General features: G+C 37.6%; 2 protein-coding genes across 4 annotated transcripts in view; one reads left to right on the top strand and one right to left on the bottom strand.

Annotated features, from left to right (window-relative positions):
• The window catches only part of Naa15-16 (N-alpha-acetyltransferase 15/16), an 84,266-nt gene extending 64,176 nt beyond the window's left edge, over positions 1 to 20,090 (top strand). For all 3 annotated transcript variants that reach the window (XM_089248860.1, XM_089248859.1, XM_089248858.1), the window contains 5 exons: positions 10,783 to 10,976; positions 11,230 to 11,437; positions 12,693 to 12,836; positions 14,601 to 14,698; positions 18,692 to 20,090. In XM_089248860.1, the coding sequence (XP_089104986.1) occupies positions 10,783 to 10,976; positions 11,230 to 11,437; positions 12,693 to 12,836; positions 14,601 to 14,698; positions 18,692 to 18,928 (881 nt within the window). In that variant the 3' untranslated portion in view covers positions 18,929 to 20,090. The remainder of the gene's footprint in view (positions 1 to 10,782; positions 10,977 to 11,229; positions 11,438 to 12,692; positions 12,837 to 14,600; positions 14,699 to 18,691) is intronic.
• Positions 20,091 to 21,677: 1,587 nt separating this feature from the next.
• LOC149070880 (ninjurin-1-like) lies at positions 21,678 to 25,085 on the bottom strand. Its single transcript, XM_089248578.1, has 2 exons — positions 24,569 to 25,085; positions 21,678 to 23,590 (listed from the first exon to the last, which is right to left on the bottom strand). The coding sequence occupies exons 1-2, from the start codon at positions 24,788 to 24,790 to the stop codon at positions 23,351 to 23,353; spliced, it is 462 nt and encodes a 153-aa protein (XP_089104704.1). The 5' UTR covers positions 24,791 to 25,085; the 3' UTR covers positions 21,678 to 23,350.
• Positions 25,086 to 25,589: the final 504 nt, after the last annotated feature.

Below are 25,589 nucleotides of genomic sequence, written 5' to 3'. Positions count from 1 at the left end.
AAGCTGAACGGCGAGCTACTTGAGAAGATCGGTTGTTTTCGTTGCCACTTTACCCATACGACCACGTTATATAGTAAATTGAATCGTTCATGAGCGCTTTCTTGATGTAGATTTTTTTTTTCTGGCAGGTTTTCGTAACCGATTGAATTTCCTATATTTCCTAAGTGTGTGTGCCAGAAACTCCTTATACGGCATAAATTGCTGTTGTTTTAACAACTCGAGGTCGTTTGTGTGTGTTTTCGGCGAGTGGTTGAACTTATCAAAATCCTTTCAGCTCAACTGGTAGGGTTCAGTCGGACGAATTTGCCACATTTACATACGGTTTGTGTCTTGGTCGGAGACACATCACCAACGTGCTATTCAGTTTGATTTAGATTCGGGTCGCATTACGGGTGTTTTTGCGGCTGTTGGCTCGAGACGGAATCTCTATTCTTGCGAAACCTATTTTTAGCTCCTCCTGAAACCTCATCCTTATCCCAACAATTCCTGACAATTTCTTTTTAACTCTTTCATCAGAAATTGGGTGGGCGCCCTTTCTAGAGCGAAAAAATAATAATTTTCTCTAAATTTTGTAGTCAGTAAAAAAAAATTTTTTTTTAGATCTTTCCTTTCGGATTCAGCTGCTCCTTCCCCAGAGTGAAAAGAAATAATTTTCCCTAATATATTTTTGTTTTTTTTGTTAAAAATTGGTTTTTCGCCTTTTTCACCTCATATTTAAAGTCTCCTCAGAGCGGATTTTCAAATCATTTCCGCTACCCTTTTTTTTTTCGCCCTTTCACCTCGGATTTGGTGCCCCTCTTAGAGCGGGCGGAAATAATTTTCCCTAATTAATTATTTTGGCCCTTCCATCTCGGATTCGGCCGTCGCTTAGGGTGTCATCCTGTGTGGTCCACGCCCCAAGAGCTACCCGGTATAGAGGAAGTATGCGAAACTGTTCGGAAAAGTGATGACCGGTCGAATTCGAGTTGCTGTTCAATCAAAGTGCTTTAGATCGCTGAAGATGTTAATATTACAGGGTGAAAGAGAAGTCTTGAACACATTTTAAAAATTAATAACAAATCAACCAATTGGCATAAAGTGCGGTTTACACTAAAAATACTTATTATGGCCTAGTTTTTAAAATAAATTTTAATGAAAGTTAAAATGCAGTGCATAATTAATGTTAATGACAATTTGCATCGCATGAAACCACCATATTTCAATATTAGCACTCTTCCGCCCATCTAGATGCAGCCTAAAAGGGGCGCTCATATTGAAATGTGATAATTTTATGTAACGCGAATTGTCACAAACATTAATTATGCACTCCTTGTGTTGCATTTTATGTGTTATGTCTTATGTGTATGTTGTGGTGTTAGTTTCGACCTCTCCGGAACAAGCAAGGAACTACATTTTTTTGTGCAATGACTTTCTTCCGGTTCGTAAATTTTCGGTTGAATTAGCTCGGATATGATCTACTTTTTGAGGTCATTCCAAAGTATATTGTTGTATGGAAGATACTCAAAATGAGCTGGTTCTTTGTCTATATTTCTGCATCTTTTGGTGTTTGCGAAATCGATCCTTTCGCTTCCCCCCACCTTCTCCGGTTCCAACCGGTTATCATGGAAAATCTCAGCTTCCACCTTGTGATTGATTTGGTTCTTCCCCCATCTCGGGTTTCATCAGGGGCAAATACGTGTTAGACTGTTTGTGAATTGCTTCACTATAGAGCTTCTCTCTTTTCCATACTTTCCGATGTATGCGCACATGTCGTGACTCGTTGCCACTTGAAGAAAATAATGAAAAGTAAAAGACGCTGTAACATGTGCAATTCCGAAAACATAAATGAAATGGTTCCCTTCTTTCTTTTTACCTCTCTTCTAAAGTGAAGGTGGTAATTTCTTGTTTCCGCGGTGGGAGATGTGAATGAGAAATTTTTTTAGCGTGTGGCAATCCATACCATAAAGCTCAAAGAAAGAGGGATAGAGGAATAAATTGTCTTCATCATAATCAAGGACTTTCCGCCCGATCATCGCGCATCAAGTCGAAGAGGTAGAAGAAAGTAGGGGGAAAACCCTAATTTATGCAGAAGCCCGTAAAAGAATTAATCAGTTTTCTTTTGTTTCTCTCCGTACACTTCGACTTGCAACTCGAGTTACGCGAATGTTCGAAGCTCTTCGTTTTATATTGGGGGGGGGGGGGGACTGCCCCTTGCTATGTATGGTATATGATGTATTCATTGATTTCTCGTGAGGGATGTGCTTGGCACGAATCGCTACCGCGGGTTTTCTCTACTCTTTTTTTATTACCTGCTCGAGGCTATAGCTAATCAATCACTTTAAGGCCAATGCCGGCGTTATTTTTTCCCCCTGAACGTTTTTGCCATATAATTCATAATTCTTGACATGGATATATTTTTTTTTATCCGGAGGGATTCAAAAAAAAAAAAAAAAAAATTAAATTTTCGCACATACAGTTATAGCGAAACTCTTACATGACGATACTCAAGGATCTGGAAAAACGTACCCTTATAAAAGATTTCTCGTTCTTGATGGAGTATATTTACGCTATGAAAAGTGTATCAGGACCAGAGTAATATTGTTATTGAGAATTTTCACTCCTTAGTAATGTATGGCATTAAATGCAGGGTTCCCAGTGACCTGGAAAATCAGGGAAAAGGTCAAGAAAATAAATGGTTGGGAATGTCAACGAAAATGTAAGATATTTCATGTAAAGAAGGAAAAATTCTGTGGAGGAGGAAAAACAAACTTGAAAACTAAAAATTCGAAATTTGGGAGGTCAAAAGATTTTGTATTATATCTATATTTCTACTCCAGAGTTGAAGTCAGGGAGAATGATCAAGCAGATTTTTCTGGGCTTCTGTGCCTATCAGGTTAACGATGACGCAAGAGCTCAAGTCATGATAGAAGTTGATTGTTTATTTTTGTGCTCTTGGATAAAAATTTTATTTTGAAACGTCATTATTGGGATATGGCACGCAGTAAATGCGTAATTAGTGTTTATTAAGTGTAGGAGTAAAAATGTGAGTACAAAGTTGTGCGGTAGTGTGAAGTAGGCAAGAAATTTGAATATTGTTAATGCCACGCGGTCCCGTGGCATCAGTGTTCGTTATAAGCGAGTCCGCCTGTAGCATACTCTCAAGTATGTTGTTGTACAGTATAATATATATTCCCTAAACGTTTACGAATCACGCCAGATCTGTGCTGTGCATTCACTGTAATGATGGTTCTTTTTATCCGTTGAATTGGGATAAAGACGATTGTTTAAAGCACACACACAGCGACATAGGATTAATTTATTAACAAACTGGGTTTTGTTGATTGGGTGGGTATAAAGTATATGCGTATTTTTGAGTAGAGATTTAGACCACATAATATTCACAACCATCAGATAAGACCAACATATTTCTTTAATTTTCCATTGTTGTTTTAATTATTATAGTGGTCGACTTACGACCCAGTCGGTTTTATCAGACTTGCCGTAATCAATCATTTTATGTCATTTATTCGTGTTTACTTTATATTTTTATTGATGTGTGTGTGATTATGACAATCACATCAATTAGACTAAATCACACGGTGATCGCTATTGGATTCGAAGTAGCGTATTCGTCGATCTTGGGTCGGAATTCACGAGTGAAGTTGGATCGGGAACATCTGAAATTTGTTCGATGATGTGTAGACTTCATTATACGCATACCACATTCTAGTTCCTATGTAATATTCCTTTTTGGAAGGCCTTAATTTTTTTGCTACTTTCGAACCCTTGATCGGTCGATTACTTATGCACGATCGCTATTCAAACGAAATAATTAGATGTTCACGTTTTCACTGATGACGGTAATTTGCTCGAGTATTAGCCTAATTACCTGGCTCCAGGCATTTTGTTTTTATCGTGTAGACTTTTTAGTGTGATTTATTAGCAGTATTTCCCATGCACTGTTAGCTTCTGTGAAGTGTCTGGTGCGCGTATGTGAATTCCATTGGGGAAAACCTCGGTGGTCCGTTTCTTCGCTGTTATTTCGATCAATTTCAAATCATGTGTTTTTGTTCGAAATGGTGGAAGAACCAACTCATTACATATACATCTCGCTGTTACGATGATGATCTCTTGTAATTACTTTGTCCGTGCGTAGTGTTTTCGTTGCTTCGGATTTGTTTGGTGTCAGGGCCACCGCGGCCAAATCCCCGATTGCCCCGCGTTCGTGATGATTCTTTCTTTCGACCTCATCGCACATAGAATCTGGGTGATAGATAGCTGATGTTGATGATGATGGTTGCGAATCTGATGGTTGACCTCGGGATCTTATTTTTATTTATTTGCACCCTTTTTAGTTCCTTCGTTCTATATGCGCTAGCATTTATTTCCCCTTCTCCCCCCCCCCCAGATTTTCGCAACTTAAAACTTTGCCGTAGAGATGTAATTCGTCTATATCTTCTCCCCCCCCCCCCCCGTTATTATTTTTTAATAAATTAGTTTTTCACATGTAATTACAGCCTCAATACGCGTTAGTTGTTCTTAAGAAATGAGAGGTAGTGATTGATTGTTTTTGTATACGAGCCTGTCCATTAATAGATCGTCCCAAGGAGATTCTTCGGTTATTAAACGTTAGCATTTGATATATACGTGTTCATTTTGTTGAAGTTGGCGTCGCGGAGTATTTGAGAGAATATGCATTATTTTTCTCTTTCAAATTTTTGAAACGAAATCAGTGTTTCATCATCGTTTCGAGTTTTGTGTCATTTCAAGATTTCGCAACGATTTTACCCCATATGTATCCATTCTCTCAATTGGGCATTAAATCAGGCATCTTCAACCCGTTGCTCTCGAGCACCACGGTGCTCCCTAATGTACCCAGAGGGCTTGATGCTCGTGTCCCATTTCGTGCTCGCGAGCACTTGATCAACGTTCCAATTACTGGAAAAAGGTTGAGATCCCCTGCATTAGATGAAGAAACTGGTTTTTGTGTACTGTACGTGTGTAAGCGAATTATTCTGCTCTCGGCGATGAGGGGTACTCGAACATTTTACGGGTTATTCCGTTTCCTTATGCAAATGGTTTGGTTAAATCAGTTATGCCAGTAATAAAAAGGAAAAAATTCAAAGCCCAAGTCGGAGTTTTTTCTGCAGCCAAGACACATATTTTTCCTATAAAAATGTCTCGAAATTCTCAAGTAGAATACGGATGCCGATAATCCGAGGTGGAACGGGACCGAGACCGCCTCTGACAAAACTCCGTATAGGGACCCATTACTTCAAGGGTCTTCAACGTCTCGCATCCGAGAGCCACATAAATATTACCTTGAAGTCACGCGGGCCACATTTAATGAGAGGGGTGAATCACAGAGGTTGTGCAGCCCCTCTCCTGCTGACTATACGGGGCCGTCATTTCAACTTTTTCCAGGGGGAGGGGGGCAAAACACATGTACTCAATGTATGTATATATATATACCATTTTTAGTCTCTTTTCAAAAGCTGGGGGGTGCCCCCCCACCCCCCAAATGACGGGCCTGTGACTATACAATGAGTTATGGTAAAATTTGAATTTTTATTTTGCAGAAAAAAATAACAATTATCAGTAATTAACAATCATTAATTATTAAATAATTATTAATTATATGACTGACTTAAAACTTGTCCTCTGTTGATAAAAAAATTTCTGGTGAAAAATCTAGAAAATTTCAATAAATTCTTCCCTTATTGATTTAAAGTGGAAACTAGTCGGTAAGAATTCCGATAAGATTTGACTTTTCGGTAACGTAATAATACGTTCGCACGATTAGAAAGAACGTGGGAAACGGGCTGGAGAACCCTACATTACTTACGTAGAAGAAGCCGCAGACACAACATAAGGTCCTATGGGTTGGCTTAGCAAAGAGGGCGATAAGACAAATGAGTCTATCATGGAGGCTATGGGTCAGTATTATTCAGGGGAATTTAACCTTTTGTGTTCCATGGACCCGTTGTGCTAATAAGAAGTCGTCCACTGACCTTAACAGAATAACATTTCTTCACATAATGTAAGAGTAATGCATTGATTGTTTTCTTATCCAAGCTCACAAATTCCTCTGAAATCTCTCCACGTACCCCCGATCTAATTGAAGTTAAACATTTAGCAAATGAATTCTATTACCTACTTGTCAAATGATTGTTCTGAATTTTTTTTCGAACCTATGAACTCGTATAGGGAAGACATTATAGACAAGGCTGTCAAATTCTCTTTAAAGTGTAATTACTTGTGTTTGCAGGATAAATGAAACAAAACGCATTCTTGGTGTGTGTGTGGAAAACAGAGGTTTTGAGAAAAAATTTCAGCAGGGAGAGAGATTAATTACTGCATCCGAATTATATAGGATAACCCTAGAACTTCTGAGACTAACCGTAACTACATTATCTCGTTTGTTTTTTCCTGAATGGGTGGACATGTCCACTTACGCGAACGACATCTCTGTCTGTTCCTATAAATAACTGGTTGCTGAGTGTTTCCCGGATCTCTAGAAATTTTCTTCACGGAGAAAATTCCTTTTCTCTAACCGGAAGATTAGTGATGCGTTTTACAAGGCAGTTTACCACCATCCTTTGATGTCTTAGTTTGTTTTAACCATTTTTTTAAATAATGATGATGACCCTTGTTCGGCTCGAGCCGGTCTTCTGAGATGAGACGAGTTTTTTTTGCCACTGAAAAGACTATATATAGGGTTTCTTGTTTTGTCGTTTCAGAACAGTTTATATATTTATAGTAGAGGCCCGTTTGTCTGCTCGGAGAAAACTAGTGAAGACAAGACAATGGGTTTTTGGGGCTCTTTTTCGCGCTTGTGTGTTCATCAAACTGTAAAAACGTGGTCTCGTTACACCAGCTTACCACTTCCTGATGATGTAGATGACGATTTATATTCTTTGGGTTGTTCTTCATCAGATTATTATCAATGGATACGGGCGGGGAAGTTAAAAAAGGGCAGCAGGTTTATAAATATATCTCCCCTTTTATTTTGGAAGTTATAAAAAGTTCTGGTTGAACAAGTTCTTGGATCGGAAACTGCGGATTTTTAACAAAGCGATTCGAGCTCTTGTTTTCTTTTGAATTTGGATTATAAGCTCGTAAAACGCCGCTCTTTCTCGTAAGCTGAGCTGAAAAAGGAACCATAAACGTTTGTTATGATGTTCCGTCTTATATGTCAGAACGACATTTTTGCCGTTTTGTTTTCTAAGGCCAAGATGGTTTTTGATTTCCTTTTGGATAGGATTAACGTTATACGCATTTTTTTACTCATTATTTTGGTGATGAATTCGGTCAGAAATTTCAGTTGAAAATCTGATTGGTTCTTTTATTCGAGGAGTTTCTCACAAATGAGAGTTGATCTAGGCCGGTGGTTCTCAATCTGATACTATATGGCCCCCTTGTGGTCCTGGTATATTCTAAGAGGCCCATGAGTGAAAATCAGATTAAAGGGGAACTACAACAATTGGTGAAGGGGGGGTCACAGAGAGTTGTGAAGAAATAAAGCTTTCAAGTGGTTTTCGTGTTGGGAAAAAAATGTGACAACTTTTTTCGTAATCCAGCAGAGCTATTCATGGACACAGGACCATCTTTACCCATGTCCACAGGGGACCTGGAGATACTATGATTTTCTAGTGTTAGTATGTAAATAAGCTGTTACTTTCCAGCTAAGGTATGGAGCCCCCGGAACATCACTTTGCACGTGTATTACCCATGATTGTGAAACAGTCATGCAAAGAAGCTCACTGAACAGCTCTAGCCTAGGGTAGGCGCGGGCGTTATGGTGATGTGTCGGGATGATCTGTTGTGTGTCTAGTTGGATTGCTCCGCATTTTATGCAAATCAGTGTGTCTCATTTAATTCGGCTCTTCAGATGGGTGACCTTTGCGCCCTCCCCCTTTGGATCCGTGTACTGGCCCCATCCAAAGATCGATTTTAAATTTTTGGACAATAAATTTAGTTGTGACTACATTCAGTTCAAAGAGCAGAAATGGTCTCGCTCCTGGATGAGGGTAGGACACCACAAGAAAGTATTGTCCAATGGGGGCCATGCGCTAGGAAAAGTTTGAGAACCACTGATCTAGGCTACGGAATCCTTAGTGAATTCCACTGTGTATCCTAGTGGTCTAAATCTGTATTTTTTAACATGTGGACCGGTGTGGGTATGCGGAAATTTCCGTCGGAATCACGTAGCCTCTACATGGGTGAATGGTTGGGGAGGGGGATGCTGCAAGCGACTGACGAATACAAACAATGTACGCGGCTTATTGCTGTCATCCGATCCGTGTTCATACTATTGTGAACGTTACGTGTTCGAGAAAATATCTCTACCCGTGTGGGAGCATCTTGTGTCGCCCCCGACCGCGTTTTTTTTTCCGTCCTTTCAATTCTGATTTGACATCCCTCCCAGAGCGACGGCCTCACGGCCCAAGAGCCGCCCCCGCTAGTGGGTGTCAATCGCATAACTGCCGAGTCTCCCAGATTTTCCGCTCTACCCCCCATCCCCCGAATTCGGACCGCGATTAAGAAAAATCCCTACTTTTGGAGGAAAAGACTTTTCCTTAAAAATTTACCAGTAACCGGTTATTTACCGGTAAATAACCGAAAAGTTCGTTACCTGTTGTTTTCCCCAAAAATGCCCGAAGTAAATTGTCGCCATTGCGCCAAATCACAAAGAAATATTTTATTTTGACAGGAAGTGGTGAAAAATTAACCAAACAAATATTTCGGCCACTCAACTTAGTGGAATCGGCGACATGACCTGGGTCCCGTTTAGTTAGTCTGACCGTTTTTTCGCTTGATGGCGATTTTTTGTTGACGTGATTTTTGTTTGTGTGTAGCAATGTGTGTATCCTAGTGTTTGGCTATAATTAGCGACTTTGCGCTAAACGGCGATATGCCAAGTTTCAGCACAAAGAAAAATATTTTTGAGATATTAAATTAATGCTAAGGTAAACTTTGGGGGAAAAAAAATTTGCTAGTCTTCAGCCGAGAATCGAACCCTGGTTCTCTTGCTATCTGCACAAGCGCACGAACGGATATACCAGAAGACACAAAAATTTCTTTCCTTATTATAACACATACATACAATAGCTTGATGTGCTGAGTAAAGACATAGCCTCCCTTAACTCAGTGATAGGCCTCTAGGTGGCGGCAATAATATTTCTCTATTATTGCAAGTTTTCCCGAAGGGGGAACACCTACAATTATAGTTTTATTTAGGGCTGGGAATGGATTAAAATTTTTTTAACTGGTTGATCAATTAACTGAGTAATCAAATTTTAATCAGATATTTTCTGTAACTGTGTAATAGTAATTTATTTGCTCTAAAAATATATTTTATTGATTTCACACCTATTTGCAGATGCAAACAAGTATAGAAATACATTAAGAAATGAAGGCTGCCCGCTTTAAAGAATTTGTAATGCTGAACATATATTTGCCAAATTCTAGAATTTCTTCGCTTAGATCTTGTCCATTTTTTTTTTAAAAAATCAGTTATTTTAGGTTAGTCACTGATTTTGAAACTACTTTCGATCTTCATAGTGTTGCTTATTTTCTTAGAAATTTCTTCCAAATGGTACTTGGATCAGGGGGAGTTCATGCTTCTCAAGTATGGAAATTGTGGTTCACATTGGAGACAATAAATTTCATTCTTGTCTTTTGAAACTCTGATCTAACTCAATTCAAAACTGAAATCATCAGTTTTTGTTGAGTTGTATTTCCCCATACAGAAACATTTGATCAAAATATTGGTTCAAGTACATTTTAAATATGGGCACTTATCTGAAATTTTATTAATAGTGTTCTGGATAACGTCTCTCGCAAGCAATCGAGAAAACAATGCAAGAAGCACTTTGAAGAACGACAGATTTATTTTACAGAACAGCTATATACATGTATTCACAAGCAGCAATTTGACAATAGGCCTACCCATTAAACGGAGAGACCCTGGCATGCAGCTTCTCTAGCATACAAGAGATCTTGTATTCAACTACTCAACTTCCTCTTAGATCCGCTTGGGCAGCAATTTTATGCAACCTTCAACACGATACTAACATAACATGAAAATTCGAACATTTCCATCATTACGCCAGAAAATGCAAGCCAGATGGCAGCATGAACACCAAACAAGCGCAACTCGACAACATGAACACATTAGGGCCACACATACACACGGAACAAACATTCCTGCATGTGCCGATTCATTAGACATTCTGTAAAGGAATGTGTACGAGGTGCATGTATGGTTAAGTAGTAGTAGCATTTTTATGCAGGCAAAGGAAAATTTAAGAAAATTCTCTGCCATTCTTTCGAGACATAAATTTCTCTGGTGGCGTGGCGTTGCCAAATCATTAGAGCTGTTGCCAAACTTCGTTAAGCTTGTTGCCAATTTGGCACATTTTTTATAAAATCTCTTGTATTTGCAATTTATCTGGAATTTAGAAACACGCAAATTAATGGAAGTGTGATCGATATATTTGTCTTTTTGTGGGTCTGTTGAACACTGAACTAAGAATTTGTTGAAAAGCAGACCAGTCGCATTCATGCTTCTCTTGAGCTAAAACACAACAAAAAATCAATTTCTCAGGTAATTACCAACCAGGGCTGTCTTAACAGTATCATGTGCTGAGAATTGAATTATTTAATTGATATGTAGTCGTAATTGAGTCTTTGAAAACAAAATTAAGAAAAAAAAAAAGAGTTATGAGAGTAATTTTGAAGTTGAGTGATTGTTAGATTATGTTGATTTGTGGTCTTGAATGTGTCTTATTTCAATTCCAGCAAATATGGCTCCAGCAGAGCTGAAAAAGTACCGCAATAAACAGCGGAAAGCGAGGAAGAGGGCAGAGCTAGAAAAAGAAAAGCAGACTGCGGCTCAGGAGAAACGGGAGCAGCACATAAAATCCAGACAGCAGCAGGATGGAGAGGCAGATGGCGTCAAGGAGGAAGAGTTGGTGCCAGAAAAATTAGCCAAGGTCAGAATCTTATCTAGTCAGGAAATTAACTAACCTTTCCTCTTTGCTTTTTTTTTTCAAACTTGGTTTTTTGTTATTTTTTGAGCATTCTGTGGGTCACAATTTATATTAGAAAAATATTCCAAAATTTCTTATCATATATAGATTTTCGATGTGATAAACAATTTGAAATGTGTGCATGGCTAAATGTTTAATGAAGCTCTGATGCAATTGTGTCTTTTTCAACAATTTTTTCCCCCTTCATTATACGTAGATTGAAGATCCTCTGCAACAAGCGATTCGCTTTCTCAAGCCACTTCAATCTTTAGCATCGGAACGCATAGAAACGCATCTACTAGCATTTGAAATCTACATCCGCAAGGACAAGCTATTGCTGATGCTTCAATCTATCAAGAGGGCCTGGAATATCGACCCGACCCATCCTAAGCTACATTCTAATCTAGTTCGATTTCACAGAATAGGTAAGACTTTTCATTTGTTTATTAGCTGCCTTGTTGCTCTAGATTGAGTACTTTTCGGGGTTCCACAAATCTGGGGCATTTATTTTTTCCAACCCATGGACCCCACAATGTGGGCATATGAAAAACCAAGAAATTTAAGCACTTTCATTTTTTTTTCTTTCCATCAGCCATGATGCGGGTGTTCCTAAGGACATGCATAGAATTTCATTGAAATTCTTCATTGGGCAATCGTGATGACATATATAGCTAACTTTTTGAGCCGCAAACTCGTGCTGTTTTGATTTTTTTTTTTTTCACTGCAAACAGCCTTCGCTATTTATTTTACACACATAATCAGTATTCGATTAAATTGAGCAGAGAGTCCCTCAGAGGTGTATGATAGATGTGGCCACACTGGGCTCGGCACTTGAAGGAGTCCCGCATACTTATTAATATCGTTTTCAGAAAAGAGTTTTTTTACTTTATATATATTTCTGTAATATTTACTTTAAATATTCCGAATAATACACTAACAAAAAGAGAATTATCCATAGCCTAAAGGAGTCCCACGATCATATTCTCTATGGGCTCCATGTCTAATAACGGTGACCCTGGAATTGACCTAATCCCGAGGAACCATGAAATACATTTTTTTTTTTTTTTTGGCATGGAATCAATTTATAGTATTTTCATTATTGTACAAGTTGAACTATAATTAAAACAGTAGACGAAGTGAGTGCATCAATTTTTTAGTCCGTTTCCTGACTCTTAGCTTTTAGTTATTTTTCTTCTAATAATTATAAATGTCATCTTCTGGGGATCTAATAATAATAACGGATTCACATCGTGGAGCGCTGTCAGCAATCCTACTATGTTGGAGCCATGGATGTGGCTGCGCCATTTGCATCTGCTGAATCCCAGTTCTGTACTGTGAAGCGACTGTAATTCCAAGAAAAAGGCAAACAGCAACTTGTGACTCCTTATAATTAGTAGTTTGACTGATTTTAAATTTTTTATTGGTGATGCATTGCTTTTGAATTTTTAGTATTTCTTTCAAAATTTTTATTTTTAAAGAACCCATCTATAATATTTTTCAAGCTAGTAAAATATTGGTTTAAGTTATATGCTTGACTAAGCAAAGGAAATTTCTAGAAATTTGTTTGACCTTGGTGCTTTTATGATTCTGGACAGTGATGTATTGATTTGGTGAAATGTTTTTACTTTTTCCAAAAGTGTTCAATCGTTTCTTTTTTTTTTTAACCTTGATTCAATTCAGTTTCTCAACGTAACGAAATGCCTGAACCAATGAAAACCGTCCTGTGTCAAGAAATGTCTAAGATTTATGGTGATAAAACAGCTTCTGAGCTCAATGAAGAATTCCTAGCCAAGTTTTCTTATTCTTTACCTCACTTATTACAAGGTGAGTCAGCCATTTTTCTTATAGTGTGTTTTGAATTATGTCCTTGTCATCTATAATAATGAATGACTAGTGAGGCACGCCAATTCATAAGGCTGCTGTGTGTATCATAAAGCTGCTTTTTTTTTTTTTTTTTCATCAGCATTACAAAATTGTTTCTGTGGTTATCCTAAATCGGCTCATTTCATTTTAAACATTTAATTCTTTTCATGATATCATATACCTTTGTGTGGCTACTTATCCAAGGGATTCGTTTTCTGTCTCTCCTTGTGATGCCTAACATTCATACCTTGTGATGCCTCATATCCAACATGCTTATTAATAAATATACAACACCTGTATACGTAATACACAGACATAAAATTATAATGAGAGAGAGATACAATAGAGTTACAAATTTTTCTATGGCAACTCACCACCATCTCTGGATATCCATGACCCCTATCAAGAACTCTTATGGCTTTTTTTCTCCCCAACCACCGACTTTGTTAACACACAGAAACCCCAACTTTAGGGGGGAAGGTCCCGTTTTTGGAGAGCTCCCACGCCTTATATGCACCAGATGGTACTCTCCCTCCTACATAGGAATTTCTTCTCAAAAACCGTTGATCCTCTTTGTGTGTCTGCAGCTCCATTATTTCCAAAGGCCGACCAGACACCTTCAATATAACACTGCTGCATTACACCGCTAACGTTGACAATGTCAGACAGTAAGTTTTGAAGTTTTTAAAAATTTTTAATTAATTACCAAAAAATTGTATTTGACTTAACATGGTTATCATTACTCTCATCTATGTAAACTGTGGTACTGCAGGGCAGTCTTATGCAAGTGGTTACCAAATGGACCTCTGTTTTCCCCTGTATAATTTTTAAGCTGTAGTGATTAACTATGTCTTTTCTGTTTATCTCATTAAACTCCCAAATTTATCCATAGAAAAATTGTATGATCTATCTAATCAATAACCTACTGCATTTCCCTGAAAATAATACCCAGTCTTAAATTAATTTTTAGACAAAAGTTGCATTCATGTTTATTTTCAGTTAATGTCTCAGTTTTTGTTTGTTTTTTAATTTTAAATCTACCAACTCATGATTGAATTTTTTGTGACTACATTTCCCAACAGCAGTGCTCTCTTAAACTGAGCGCTCCTTATTCATGTAGCCAGCCTCTCATTGGTAAAGGCTCAATTACACAGCTTGTCACTGAATTCATATCTCAGAATTCTTCACTAAGTCCCAATGTCTTGCAGAATGGGTTCAAAAGGTTTCAAATTTAATTTCTTTCGCCATTCTATCTTCAATGTATTCATTCTTTTCGTTGCGCAAATAGTCCGTGAATGGTTTGTCTATAACAATATCAAGAGTCTGGAAATAGCAATAATTCCTGCGGATCCAACATTCTGGAACCTCACCTGTCTTGTCACTGTTTCTGGGTATTTACAAATACTGGACAATTTGTATTATCTATTTTGAATATAAACGTCCAAAATATTATTACATATTAATATCATAGCTTTATAATTCAATACAACCATTGCAGCAACAGATGTACAAAATGTCAATTCGTCAGGCTCATGATTTTAAGCTTAATGATGCTTAATTTTCAGTTGGGTGTTATTTTCAGGGAAACATATATAGAAAACATATAAACAAATATAGAACATATGTCTCCCATTTGTGAGACAATGAATTTTAAATTTGTTCTATCGTAAGACTCGCCTGTATCTGAAACTAACTAAGGAGTGCTCTAACTTCTATGAATTCCAGGTGCTAAAATGAAATATTGCCTTGACAACCTATCCCAAGATGAAGCTGTCAATCATGTAGTGAACTTCAGTGAGAAAATGAAAGGTGTTGACATACAGGTGATTATGGTGGTTTTTTTTTTTAGAGAAAAAAATCTGTAGATCTATTTCTGTTGATGCTAGTTTTTTATTGTTCAAAAATTCATTAGCTGATGTTTTATGATTGTCTATCCCAGTGTTTACTAGTTTTCTTTGAGTTGTAAGAGGGCTTAAGCTATGGTCATATGGTCAAATGGTCAAGTGACTTGACAACATAAAATTTTTTGCAGTAGGATCCAAAAGTTCAGGGTCTTAAAATATAATGTCAAATTATACGTGTAAATATTTAGCTCTAACAGTTTAAAATACAGACACGCAATTATTTTCAAAATAATCCCCTAGAGCAGTGATTCCCAATGTGGGCGTTAACGCCTCCTTGGGGGTGATGGAAAGTTCCTGGGGGGCGGTAGAAGCTATGGGTATAACATGGGATCCTATGGGTTAGATTGCGTTAGAGGGCGATGTGGGACAAAAAAGGTTGAGAAACTATGCCCTAGAGCAGCGGTTCTCAACTTTTTTTGACTTGCGGAGCCCTGTAGGCCAATTTTTTAATTGTTTATTGAAGCTACTGATTTATTTTTTACTATTTAAAAATATTTAACTATTTTTTAAATTTTACTGTTTTTTTTTTAAATTTCCTCAAGTGGTTCGGAGCCCCAAGGGCTCAGCAGAGCACCGGTTGAGAAACGCTGCCCTAGAGTAACAATACAAATAATTTTTCATTGCTCACGCGGCTTTTGGAAGTCATCTTTTACCTCATTTGATGACACAAAACAGTATGTGGGGGAAATTCAAGCCACAGATTCCATGTAATTCTTACAATTGATCCTTGAGAGTCCAGATGTTTATTGGCTAATTTGAACATTGTCTGTTCTATGCATTTAATCTCATTTCTGTTTTACGAACTACATTCAGATAGTTTGAGATTTATGTTCGCTTTTTCTACAGCAAATCTTGATTTATTAAAAGTGTCTAGTGCTAATTATATTTGTTTGCAATGAACTGATGTGGAAACGTTAGTGCAGGACTTGAAAAATCGAAAAAATATAGATGTAAGCCAATCTTCTAAGGAACCAAACATCTTTTTTTTTTGGAGAAGAACCATCCAAAATAATGTTTCTCTTCATTTTGCCTGGACTTGGTGACATCTTTCCATGTTAGTAGATACGTCATGTAAATTCTGAAAATTTTGTGTTCTCAGACTCCAATTTACACACAAAATTCTAGGTGTCAATATCAAGTCGTCATGAGTTTTGTCTAGTCCAGCATCAGTGCCGTCTTAATGTGTGGGCCCACCCGGGCCTCAGAAAAATTAGAAGTAGTTGAATTTTTCGAGAATTTACTAGGTAGGGCCTTAGAAAAATTACTTGGCCCGGGGGCCCACGATGCTCTTAAGACGACCCTGCCCAGCATTAGTAGATTGTGGAGTATTTTTCCATATTCCTTGATTGTGTAAAATTGGAATAAGCGGAGTAAAAATTTTGATTGCAAAGCAAAACATGCTTCTATGTTATAATAACAAAAGCGACCACATATTTCTTAATCTCTGATTGATGATAAAATAAGAGCAATAAGGAAATGCTTGATTTTCATTGTCGAAATCTAATTTCTGGATGAAACATGAAAAAGAAAAACTGATATTTTATTCTTATTCTTTTATTTATTCAGTTCTTAATATGAATTATTATCATCTGTCTTTTAAATGTATTGTGTTATTATTATTGAACATTGTTTATTTTTCCTGGCATGCTGGAAATGTAGAACATTCAAAAAGCCAATATCCATTGAATTTTATGGCATACTGGCTAATAGGGTAGTGCAGTAGACTCTCAGATCTGGACTATCTGGTCTGATGTGGTGAAAGGACCTATAGGCCGGAGTTTTATAAATACTTCTCCTACCCACCCCATACCATCAAAAACATCCTTTTTACATAGAAACCTGCTTTTATTCATATTCACTGACCTCTACATTCAGATGAGTACTTAATAAATATTTGTTATGTACTTCGGAACTGTGCTGTTTTAAAAATTTGCTACAGAATGAGCAAGTTTGAGAATAAAAATATTTTACACATTTCAAGATAAACTTTATTATAATGTTTATTTCAGGGCTTGACAAATCAAAAAAAAATTCAGGCACCAGCTTAATTTTTTTATCTCAAGAAAAGTGGCCCTAAATGATGTTTTTTCCCACACTTTTCTAAGACTAGATAACCCCCCTTCTCATGTTAAAAGATCTACTTCACAAAATCTGAAAATTTTGTGCCATTCCATGAACACGTAGATAACTTAGCAATAGAACTTAGCAATCACATACAAAAAATTTTAGGCACCAATACCGATTTTCTAGTGGACCTGGCACCTGGGATTTGTCCAGCCCTGGTTTAACTTAATTGCAGGAAATATAAAATCGTATACATTGTGCAGCAGTACTTTTCAGCAGTCCCCAGTCTGTTCATGGGATCGTTTTCATTTGCTATTGCATAAAGTGTTGTGAAATTAGTGTTGCGAAATTGTAATTTATTGCTTCATTCAATTTTTTTATGACATGCAAATTATAAAAACAACACATTTTGGATTTCATGAGGAGGCAACGTGGAAATCTTGGAGCCTGTGGTGTTCTGACCTTCACTTAAGGGGGGGGGGGAGTCAATACATCAAATTTATTTCACTTACGCATGTTGCACTAGTACAGGAATTGGTAATAGTTTCATACATGGATTGTGCACACATACATGTATGTGGATTGGATAAGAGAGTAAAAAGATTGTAGTATATGATCAGATGAGCTCCCTCACCCCGAGTGAAAAAAAAAAAAAGTGGCAAGAGAGCGTAATACATTAATTAAAAATGTATATTGCTATATCACATACACACTCACATATAAATACAAGAGGTTAGTGTGTCAGTAATAAATGGTATTTCAATTTCTTCTTAAACATGGGCAGACTATTTATGAGCGTCATGGAGCTTTTCTAAGTTCTGGGTCCAAGAGAATTTACATTATTGTAGAAAATATTAGTCCTGGCTTGGGCTGGTATCAGATGATTATGGGATCTCGTGCTATAATGATGTGATGTGAGTCTTGGGGTTATAATAGGATTACTTGTGTGGTCATGGAATTAAATTATTTTGAGCATGAGAATGGAAATAAAATAATTATATAGAAGCGAGACTGGTAGTGTATTATACTAGGAAAAGGGATTGGTCAATAGATGCTCTGATTATGTGTTATTATATGTAAAAATCTCCTCCGCAGAACACAGAGTTTATTTATATTGCTATCAGTGATCCTGCCCCTGACCAGATGAGAGTAAGAGAGAGGCGGGAGAATCAAGATATTGTAAAGTAGCAACTTGATTTGAAAAGGAAGAAGAAAATAAATCTTAGTGATTATTCCGATTATCTTGCAGACAGTTTTTCTTAGCTGATCTATGTGTTCATTCCATTTGAGGTGAGATGTGAAATGCACTTCAAGAAATATTTAACAGATGAACTTATACTCAATGCTGGTGTTTTTAATTTTGACAAGTGGACGATCTGTAGGTATTTTCTTACTAATTTTGCATAGTAGTAGACATTTTGTTTTGTTGCCATCAAAAGGGTTGGGGAAACACTGCTTTACAATGCAAATGCATACACTTTCAAAATGAACAAAACATAAAACATAGACTAAGTTCTTACAAAAATTATCCAAACTTATTTTGCTGTCCATTGAAAAATGATCACTCAATGTGAAAATATAATATTGTGATTCATTAATGTGTATTATTGATTTTAAACTAGGCCAGATAGTCGAGAGTCTACTAGCAAATAGTATTAATTTAAAAAAGGATGTTTGATGCAAAAGTGAGATCAATACGAGCATTATGCTCCAAATTCAAAAGAGTCTATCACAGAAACTTTCAAAAGCATGCAGTTGAATAACATCTGTTATAACTTGAGTGTAACCTCATACATAATATTCATGGTGTTTTGTTATTTTTTTCTCCCCGTCCTCGATATCTTTCAGACCTGTTGCGACGTTCTAGAAGCTCTTCGCAATGGTGAACTTGGCGCCTGTGATAAAGAAGTGTCCTCTTTCTTAGACAAGTGTCACAAATTTTTCCCTTACGCTACTGTTTTTCGATTGCCTCTAAAGAACAGTTTTGGTTCTACGCAGTTGCCTCCAAACCAGAGCAGCCCAAAGACTATGACGGAAAACGCCATTGTTGCCAATCACGTGCACAACCTATCAAAAGAGGAATAACCTATACAAGACGCTGGTTTAGTAGTTTGAAATTGTGCATGCGTGTACATGTTTTTTTTCTGTGTGTGTGTGCGCGTGTTACTCCATCTTTAAAAAGGCGTTGTGTTGTTTTTCCTCCTCCCCACTTTTTTTTCATCCGTTATTTTAATTTTTGTGCCCAGAAGCTGAGAAAAAAAATAAGAGAAACGAGGAATGCGTGAAGATTTCCGTGTCTCTTCCTTTTTTTTTTCACCGAATCCATTCTTCTGTTTGAACAGCCAAATTTTGAACCGAGTGATGATGATGATTGTTGTTAATGTGGTGCACAAGTTAATTAAGTTAATAATAAATTGAGAGTAAGTTGCAGTTGTTTGTTAATAGTGCTATTAAAAAAATTCCTTTGTTGCATCAGAAAACTAAGCTCTGAGGATCGATGATGGAGTATAAAGACGTGCGTGTGTGGTTTCTTCCCCCTTCCACGTATTCCCCTTGACCCTTTGTCACAACTCTGGAGGCAACGGTCGATACAGACTTGTGTAAAGTTAGAGAAAAAAAAATTTCTGGACTCTGGCGCAGAGTTTCTATCAAGTAGTTATCGGAACAATTTTGTATACTATAATGAACAGTAAAAATGAATTCAAAGAGAAACTCTTCACGTACTCGAGGGGTTTTTTTAAATAATGACTGCTCTGTTTTAAGGAGCACCAGCTTTTTTGCTTCCAAGCAATTACGTTTCCTATTCATTGTATTTAAGAAGGAAAAAAAACGGAATTGAAAAAATGCTGCAAATTAATCGCATAAAAATGTAAAATTATGAGAGATTATGTAATTTCATAATGTAATAATAATGTTATATTATACTCTCTATCGTTACTCTAACCTCCTTTTTCCTAGTCGGCACCCCCACTTCTTGTAACAGCATTGAGAAATTCTGATCCAACAAAAGCGATTCTTTCTTTTTTTTTCATCCTTCTTTTTTTTTACGCAGTCGAACCAAAAACGTCTATTTATAGTCAATTATCACCATGTAATCGCTTCATTAATACAGAAGGAGGAGACGAGGTTTCCTTCGAACAGAAATCGCTTGAAATACAATTTGGAAGAAGAAAAATTATCATCGAAATGTGACTTTTGGAAGAAGAGAAAAAAAAACAATAAAAAGAAGTATATTGAAAAAAAATTATTTGGAGTATTTTTATTCGCATTTGATTTTTGTTTGTGCAGGGTTCTTGGTAGGGATGGGATGACAGATATATAGTGATTTGGCCGAATACCAATTTTCTTAAACTTCATCACAATTACAAATAAAATTTTGTTTTTAATTGAAAATGAAATTACTGGTAGTTTTAAATGATTGATATGAGTTTTATAATTATGAAATTTATTATTTAAATTGGATATGACAATCAAATTTAACGATGATCTGCCACTGCAATTTGCCCTTGAACTGCAATATATCTTCAGGCAGCACTGCTCAGACATACAATTTCATGGCGAGCTGGACTCATCATTTCAGTTCAAGAGGTTATATTACAGCATTCACGTTAATATTAGAGAGATACCTCGGCTATAATGAAGATGATTCAATCTGGAATCGCTTTCGTTAGCCGAAACATGATTTCTTGTAGGTTTCTATAAAAATCGTTCGATTCATTCCAACTTCTGCCCAAAATTTAAAGATTTTTTAAACACCAAGGAATGCTATAAAAATTATTGAAAAACTGATTTACGAACAGCTTCAAAATTGAATAAATGAGAAGCTACGGGAAGATGAGAGCGAGATGCTAAAGATCTTTTTATTTTTCTGATATGTAAACAACCAACACCAGCTTTGGTTTACTAAAGCTCGTGTTGACACAACCCAATCGATTTTTTAAATGTCCCCATCCATTTGGATTTTAGTCAGTTCATTTCTGTGTGTGATACCTGCAGATTGAAAAGATAAGCTCCCAGAATGTCCAGACTGTTCAGCTTGATGTTGAGTCTTGCTCTGAAAGAACGTTTGCTGTGAAAATGTAGGCTCACCTTTTTTTTTCAATTCATTTTCTATTTTGGCCGAATCTTTCATTTTACATGAAATGGTTCAAAGAATTTTAAGAAGAGAAGTGTAGGTACATCTGGAAAAAAAATCTGAGATAATCGGGTTCCAGTGACAATGATTCTGATCATGATTGTCGTTAAAATCCAGCTCAGAAAGCATCTATTTTATGTTTGCGCGTGCATCCTTATCAGAAATTTTCGTTCGCAAAATTCATATTCATTAGCTGAGTTATTTGGTAGTCAAGGTATCTCAGTACTTACAGACATGGGCCCCCACAAGGGGTGGGCTGACAAGGCTCCAGCCCTGGGGCCCGGGATGATTTTCATGATTTTTTTTTGTTTTTTCACGCTATAAATTCATCATAAAGGGCCCCGTGAAAGTCTGGCCGGGGGCCCGTAAAATATCCCAACCTAGGGGCCATGCTTACAGAATCAATTTTTTTTTTCCAGCACTTGTTATAATTTTTACATGTAATTAAAAAAAAATGTCGGCCATTATTTGCTCTCATTAACTCATAAAATTTACGGCTTTTTAGTTCTCTGGCTGTTGTTTGCCCCCTTTTAGTAGTTCAATACTTTTCTTGTCTAAGAACATTCTTCAATTAGTGAACTTGTGCCATTCATGCTCACATCCGCATTATTGCAGTAGGATTCTATTTTCAGAGTTTCATGTTTTACGTATTCTAGAAATTCACCCTAACCTCTTGCACAGAAAGAGATAAGCACAACACATTAAAATATATCGATAAATTTTTAATTTACGCAAAAAGTAATATTTTTTAATTAGTTTGTTTTGCTTAGATTTACACAGATATTCGGTTGAATAGCGAATAGCAGTAGAATATTCGTCCCATCTCTAGTTCTTGGGATTATAATGTTATCGATGTTTAATGTTGATTTACTGGTTTAAGATATAGATTTTAAAAAAAAAATACCTCTGAGATGTTTTTGGATTAACTGTTAGGTTTACAACGTGATAGTTGTTTAGTTTGTACAATGATTTCGGACCTGACAAATTTGCTTCATAGACTTAATGATCTTACTCTGACAGTGCTTGTGCTGGAATTGAAACTATACAAAGACAACTGGCTGAGTGGGTCCTGGTTCCAATTATAGCTGGGGCTGTTCTGAATTGTTAAGACATTCATTGAAAATTTGCCGGAAGAAAAAATTTACAGACAACTGTTTGACATATGTGGAAGAGGAGTGAGTTACCAATCTAATCAAGTGAGAGAGCAACCGACCGAGAACTAATGTGTGAGAAGTTGATGCAATTTGCTTGCGCGCTCATTCGATCACTTTCTCACTTAGCCAGCACCTTCTATAGCAGAAAGCCTCTGCACGAACCTAGTGACGTCACCGAAGCTTCCCATTTCAGCTATAGTTATTGGATATAATGCAAAAAAAAGGGGGTAAAGATATTTCGAATACGTCACAGACTGCTATATCCAATGGCTACAAGTGAAATGGATGAATTCAGTGATGCCAAAGTTTCGTGCTGAGGCTTTCTGCTATAGGTGGTGTTGGCTTAGCTCACTCACTTGATTATTCACTTCCATGCTCACGCTCTCTTTCAATCACTTCCTTGGTTGCTCATTCAATCACTTGCTCGCTTATGCTGCCTCATTCAATCACTTCCTTGGTTGTTCATTCAATCACTTGCTCACTCTCTCTCATTCCATCATTTGCTCATTCACTTTCTTCATTCAATCACTATCCCACTTCTCTCACTCATTTAATCACTCTCGCTCATTCACTTTCTTGCTGCTTATTCAATCACACTCTCACTTGCTAACTCACTTCACTCAATCGCTCACTCATTTAATCACTTGCTTACTCACCCTACCTTGCTCTTGTTCAATCGCTAATTTGCTTGCTCATTCAATCACTTGCTCACTTCCTTGCTTGTATCACTTGTTCACTCATTTCCTCGCTTGCTTGTTTAATCACTAGCTAAACCGCTTGCTTGCTGACTGACTTGCTCAGTAATTCACTTTCCTGCGTCATCTACTCGCTTCAACTCTGTCTGTGGTGGGAATGTTGTCCAATGAATTTTCAGTCTGTGAATTATTGTTGTGAACTTCGCATACTCAGATTTAAAATGTAGGTTCTGGGTTTTCATCAGCCTGTCAGAATGCCTAAAGTATCACAATTTGCTGCTGTTTTAATATAGTGAATATTGGTATGAATTTAACCTGGCGTTCATCAAGAGCTTTGCTGCATACTCCCTTCATTGTTATTAAATGTTTTGTTTTACCTTGAAATGTTTTAGAAATGAAATTTTCATTCGATAGAATTTGAAAAATGGGCATGTTCACTGATATTTGCGATGGGTATGTTACAGTTTCATGTATCGTGGGGTTTATTTGTGGTTTTTTAAAGTCCAAGTCCATAATAATTACATCAGGATGTTTGTGATGCAGCGCTACAGTTGTTTGAAGTTATCTGCTGAGAGAGGTGGTACTGGAAATGTCGCAAACTGACGTGGTTGTCTTCAATGAACACAGTTAGGAAAATGTGTAGGATGCTCGAAGCGAGGATCGTCCACATGAGCATATTGTTCAGGAATTCCGCACTCAAGTGATGTCCAGGATTTTCCAAGTCATATCGTTCGAACAGGAAAATGAGTATCGCAATTGTCACCTGTGGAGATAATTCAAGAAAAGGTTTGTTTTTTTTCTCAGATGCCGAAAAAGATTTAACAGATACATTTACATCATTTCGGTCAAATTTTCTGAAAAACGTATACCATAAGTGTGTATGATTGAAATCACAAAATTTAAATTTCATTTTTCCTTTGTATTAACTTTAGTGATATTTTGAAGTAAAAGTAGCATAATATAGTATGCATGTTATTGAAATGCTGTAAAGTTCTTGATTAAAAGAAATGTAGGCGATCTGATAAATGTAGACTTGCACCTCTCACTTAGATGCAGTGCATAAAGATAGCTGTTCATTCAAGTATTACGTAAGCAGATTTTTAGCTATTTTTGGCCCCCTTTCCCCCCCCCCCTTGTCAGCAAAATTTCGTCATCAGCTCTGCCCCTCTGAATCCTAACTCATATTTTCATGAGGGGTGATTGATTACGTAAGCATTATCCAAACCCACCCTCCCCCTTTATCAAAAGTCAGCAAATCTGAAACCCCCAAATCGATGATGACGTAATAGTTGAACGGCCCCTAAGCAGTCAGTTAATTTTAAAAATCGGATTTTTTTTTAATTAAAAATATTTCATACCCTGCTAGGTAGGGTACCATGTGTAGCCTCCCACATCCTGCAGCTGGGCTCTCTCCATAATGAAATTAAGCGTGAAAAACAAAATGGAAAAGAATCATCTCTGGCCCTGTGGGGCTCTTAAGATGGCCCTGAGGATATTAGACCCGGACTCTCCTGGGATGTGTGTCCTTTGCTGGGGTAGAGACCATGGCCCTGAGGCTGACCTGTGAGAGCCATTATTTGCGCACTTGGTTCGTCCATTGACCTATGGGCTGCCTTAGTGAGTTTATAGGCCCGAGGCTCGAATATTTTTGGGAACTCCCGTTGATCCCAATTTATACCTTGAAAATATTAGGGAAATTTATTTTCCCCCATTACAGCTGAGAAAATGATGATACACTCACCTCGAGAGTTATGGAGACGGCTATCATAGACACCACGGCGTAGTAGAAAGGATGTAGCGCCGGACCTAACCTCAGGACCTTGGTGAGGTGAGCCGCGTTCACGACCACCATCGACACGTCCAGTAGACCCTGGGTCAGGCTCTTCATACGGATGTACCTGCAGAAATTCAGCCTGCGGCACAGGTTGTGCAGCGTGTCGTGAACCCGGTTGTTGTAGTCCATGTGTCACAGAATATCAAATCTAAGTGGGAGTGAGTTGTTATGAAATCGGTGCCGCAGCTGGGGAAGGTCCACGTTGTGCCCCGGGCTGCTGGACCAGGAAGGGCGCTAGGTTTACTCTTTTCCCGTTCAAAATTACATTCACTTGGGTGGCCCGCAAAATGAATACTGGCCCGCGGGTGGAAGAGTGAGTTTTCGTTTCTCCAGCTTCTGCCCTATATGAAAACCACGATTATGAAGCATAGTGTTGTTTCAAGGGCCGCATGATCCACTTTCTCCAAAGGCCATCAATCCGCGCTCTTCAACTGTTGCAACGAACCTCCTTGTGTGTTTTGGGGTCGCCCCCGTTCCTCTCTCTCTCTCTCTACCTTCAACCAATATCGTAAATACTTTGATATTGGTTATTTTGGCGCTCGTGTTTCGGTCTCTTAGCAACGCCGTGTCGATGGCAACGCGAAACCCTCATAGGGTTTAGAAGACCCTTCGCAGGTGTTGTATCTACCATGTGTGTTTATTTTCTTCTATCCCCGTTCACTAGAATGACAGAAATATGGCGGTATCGACGCCCCCTATACCCACAGTCTGTTTCATGAGCTTAGGCAGAGTAAGAAAATTGCAACAAACAGAAAACTAGCTGACGCAGCAAAAAAAAAAATATATATCTCAAATTGCATCCTTGCATTTATTCAGTGCCGTAACTAAGGCAGGTGCAACAAGTGTCGGGTCCCACTTGGAAGGCGGGGGCCCAGAAGGGGCCTAAATGCAAATTCTTGCACAGGAATGGCTAGTTACGGCACTGCAT

Source organism: Pholcus phalangioides, unplaced genomic scaffold (genome assembly GCF_987345545.1).
Source record: "Pholcus phalangioides strain wild (caught in Gottingen) unplaced genomic scaffold, Ppha-v1.0 ptg000020l_1, whole genome shotgun sequence".
NCBI lineage: Eukaryota > Metazoa > Arthropoda > Arachnida > Araneae > Pholcidae > Pholcus > Pholcus phalangioides.
The sequence above is the reverse complement of the archived record's forward strand: the minus strand, read 5'-3'. Positions and strand labels throughout refer to the sequence as shown.

Excerpts from the sequence above, each read along its gene's own strand:
- LOC149070880 (XM_089248578.1), bottom strand. The coding sequence starts at position 24,790 with ATGGACTACAACAACCGGGTTCACGACACGCTGCACAACCTGTGCCGC. Across the intron at positions 23,591-24,568 it reads CCGTCTCCATAACTCTCGAG|GTGACAATTGCGATACTCAT; the intron begins GTGAGTGTATCA and ends TTATCTCCACAG.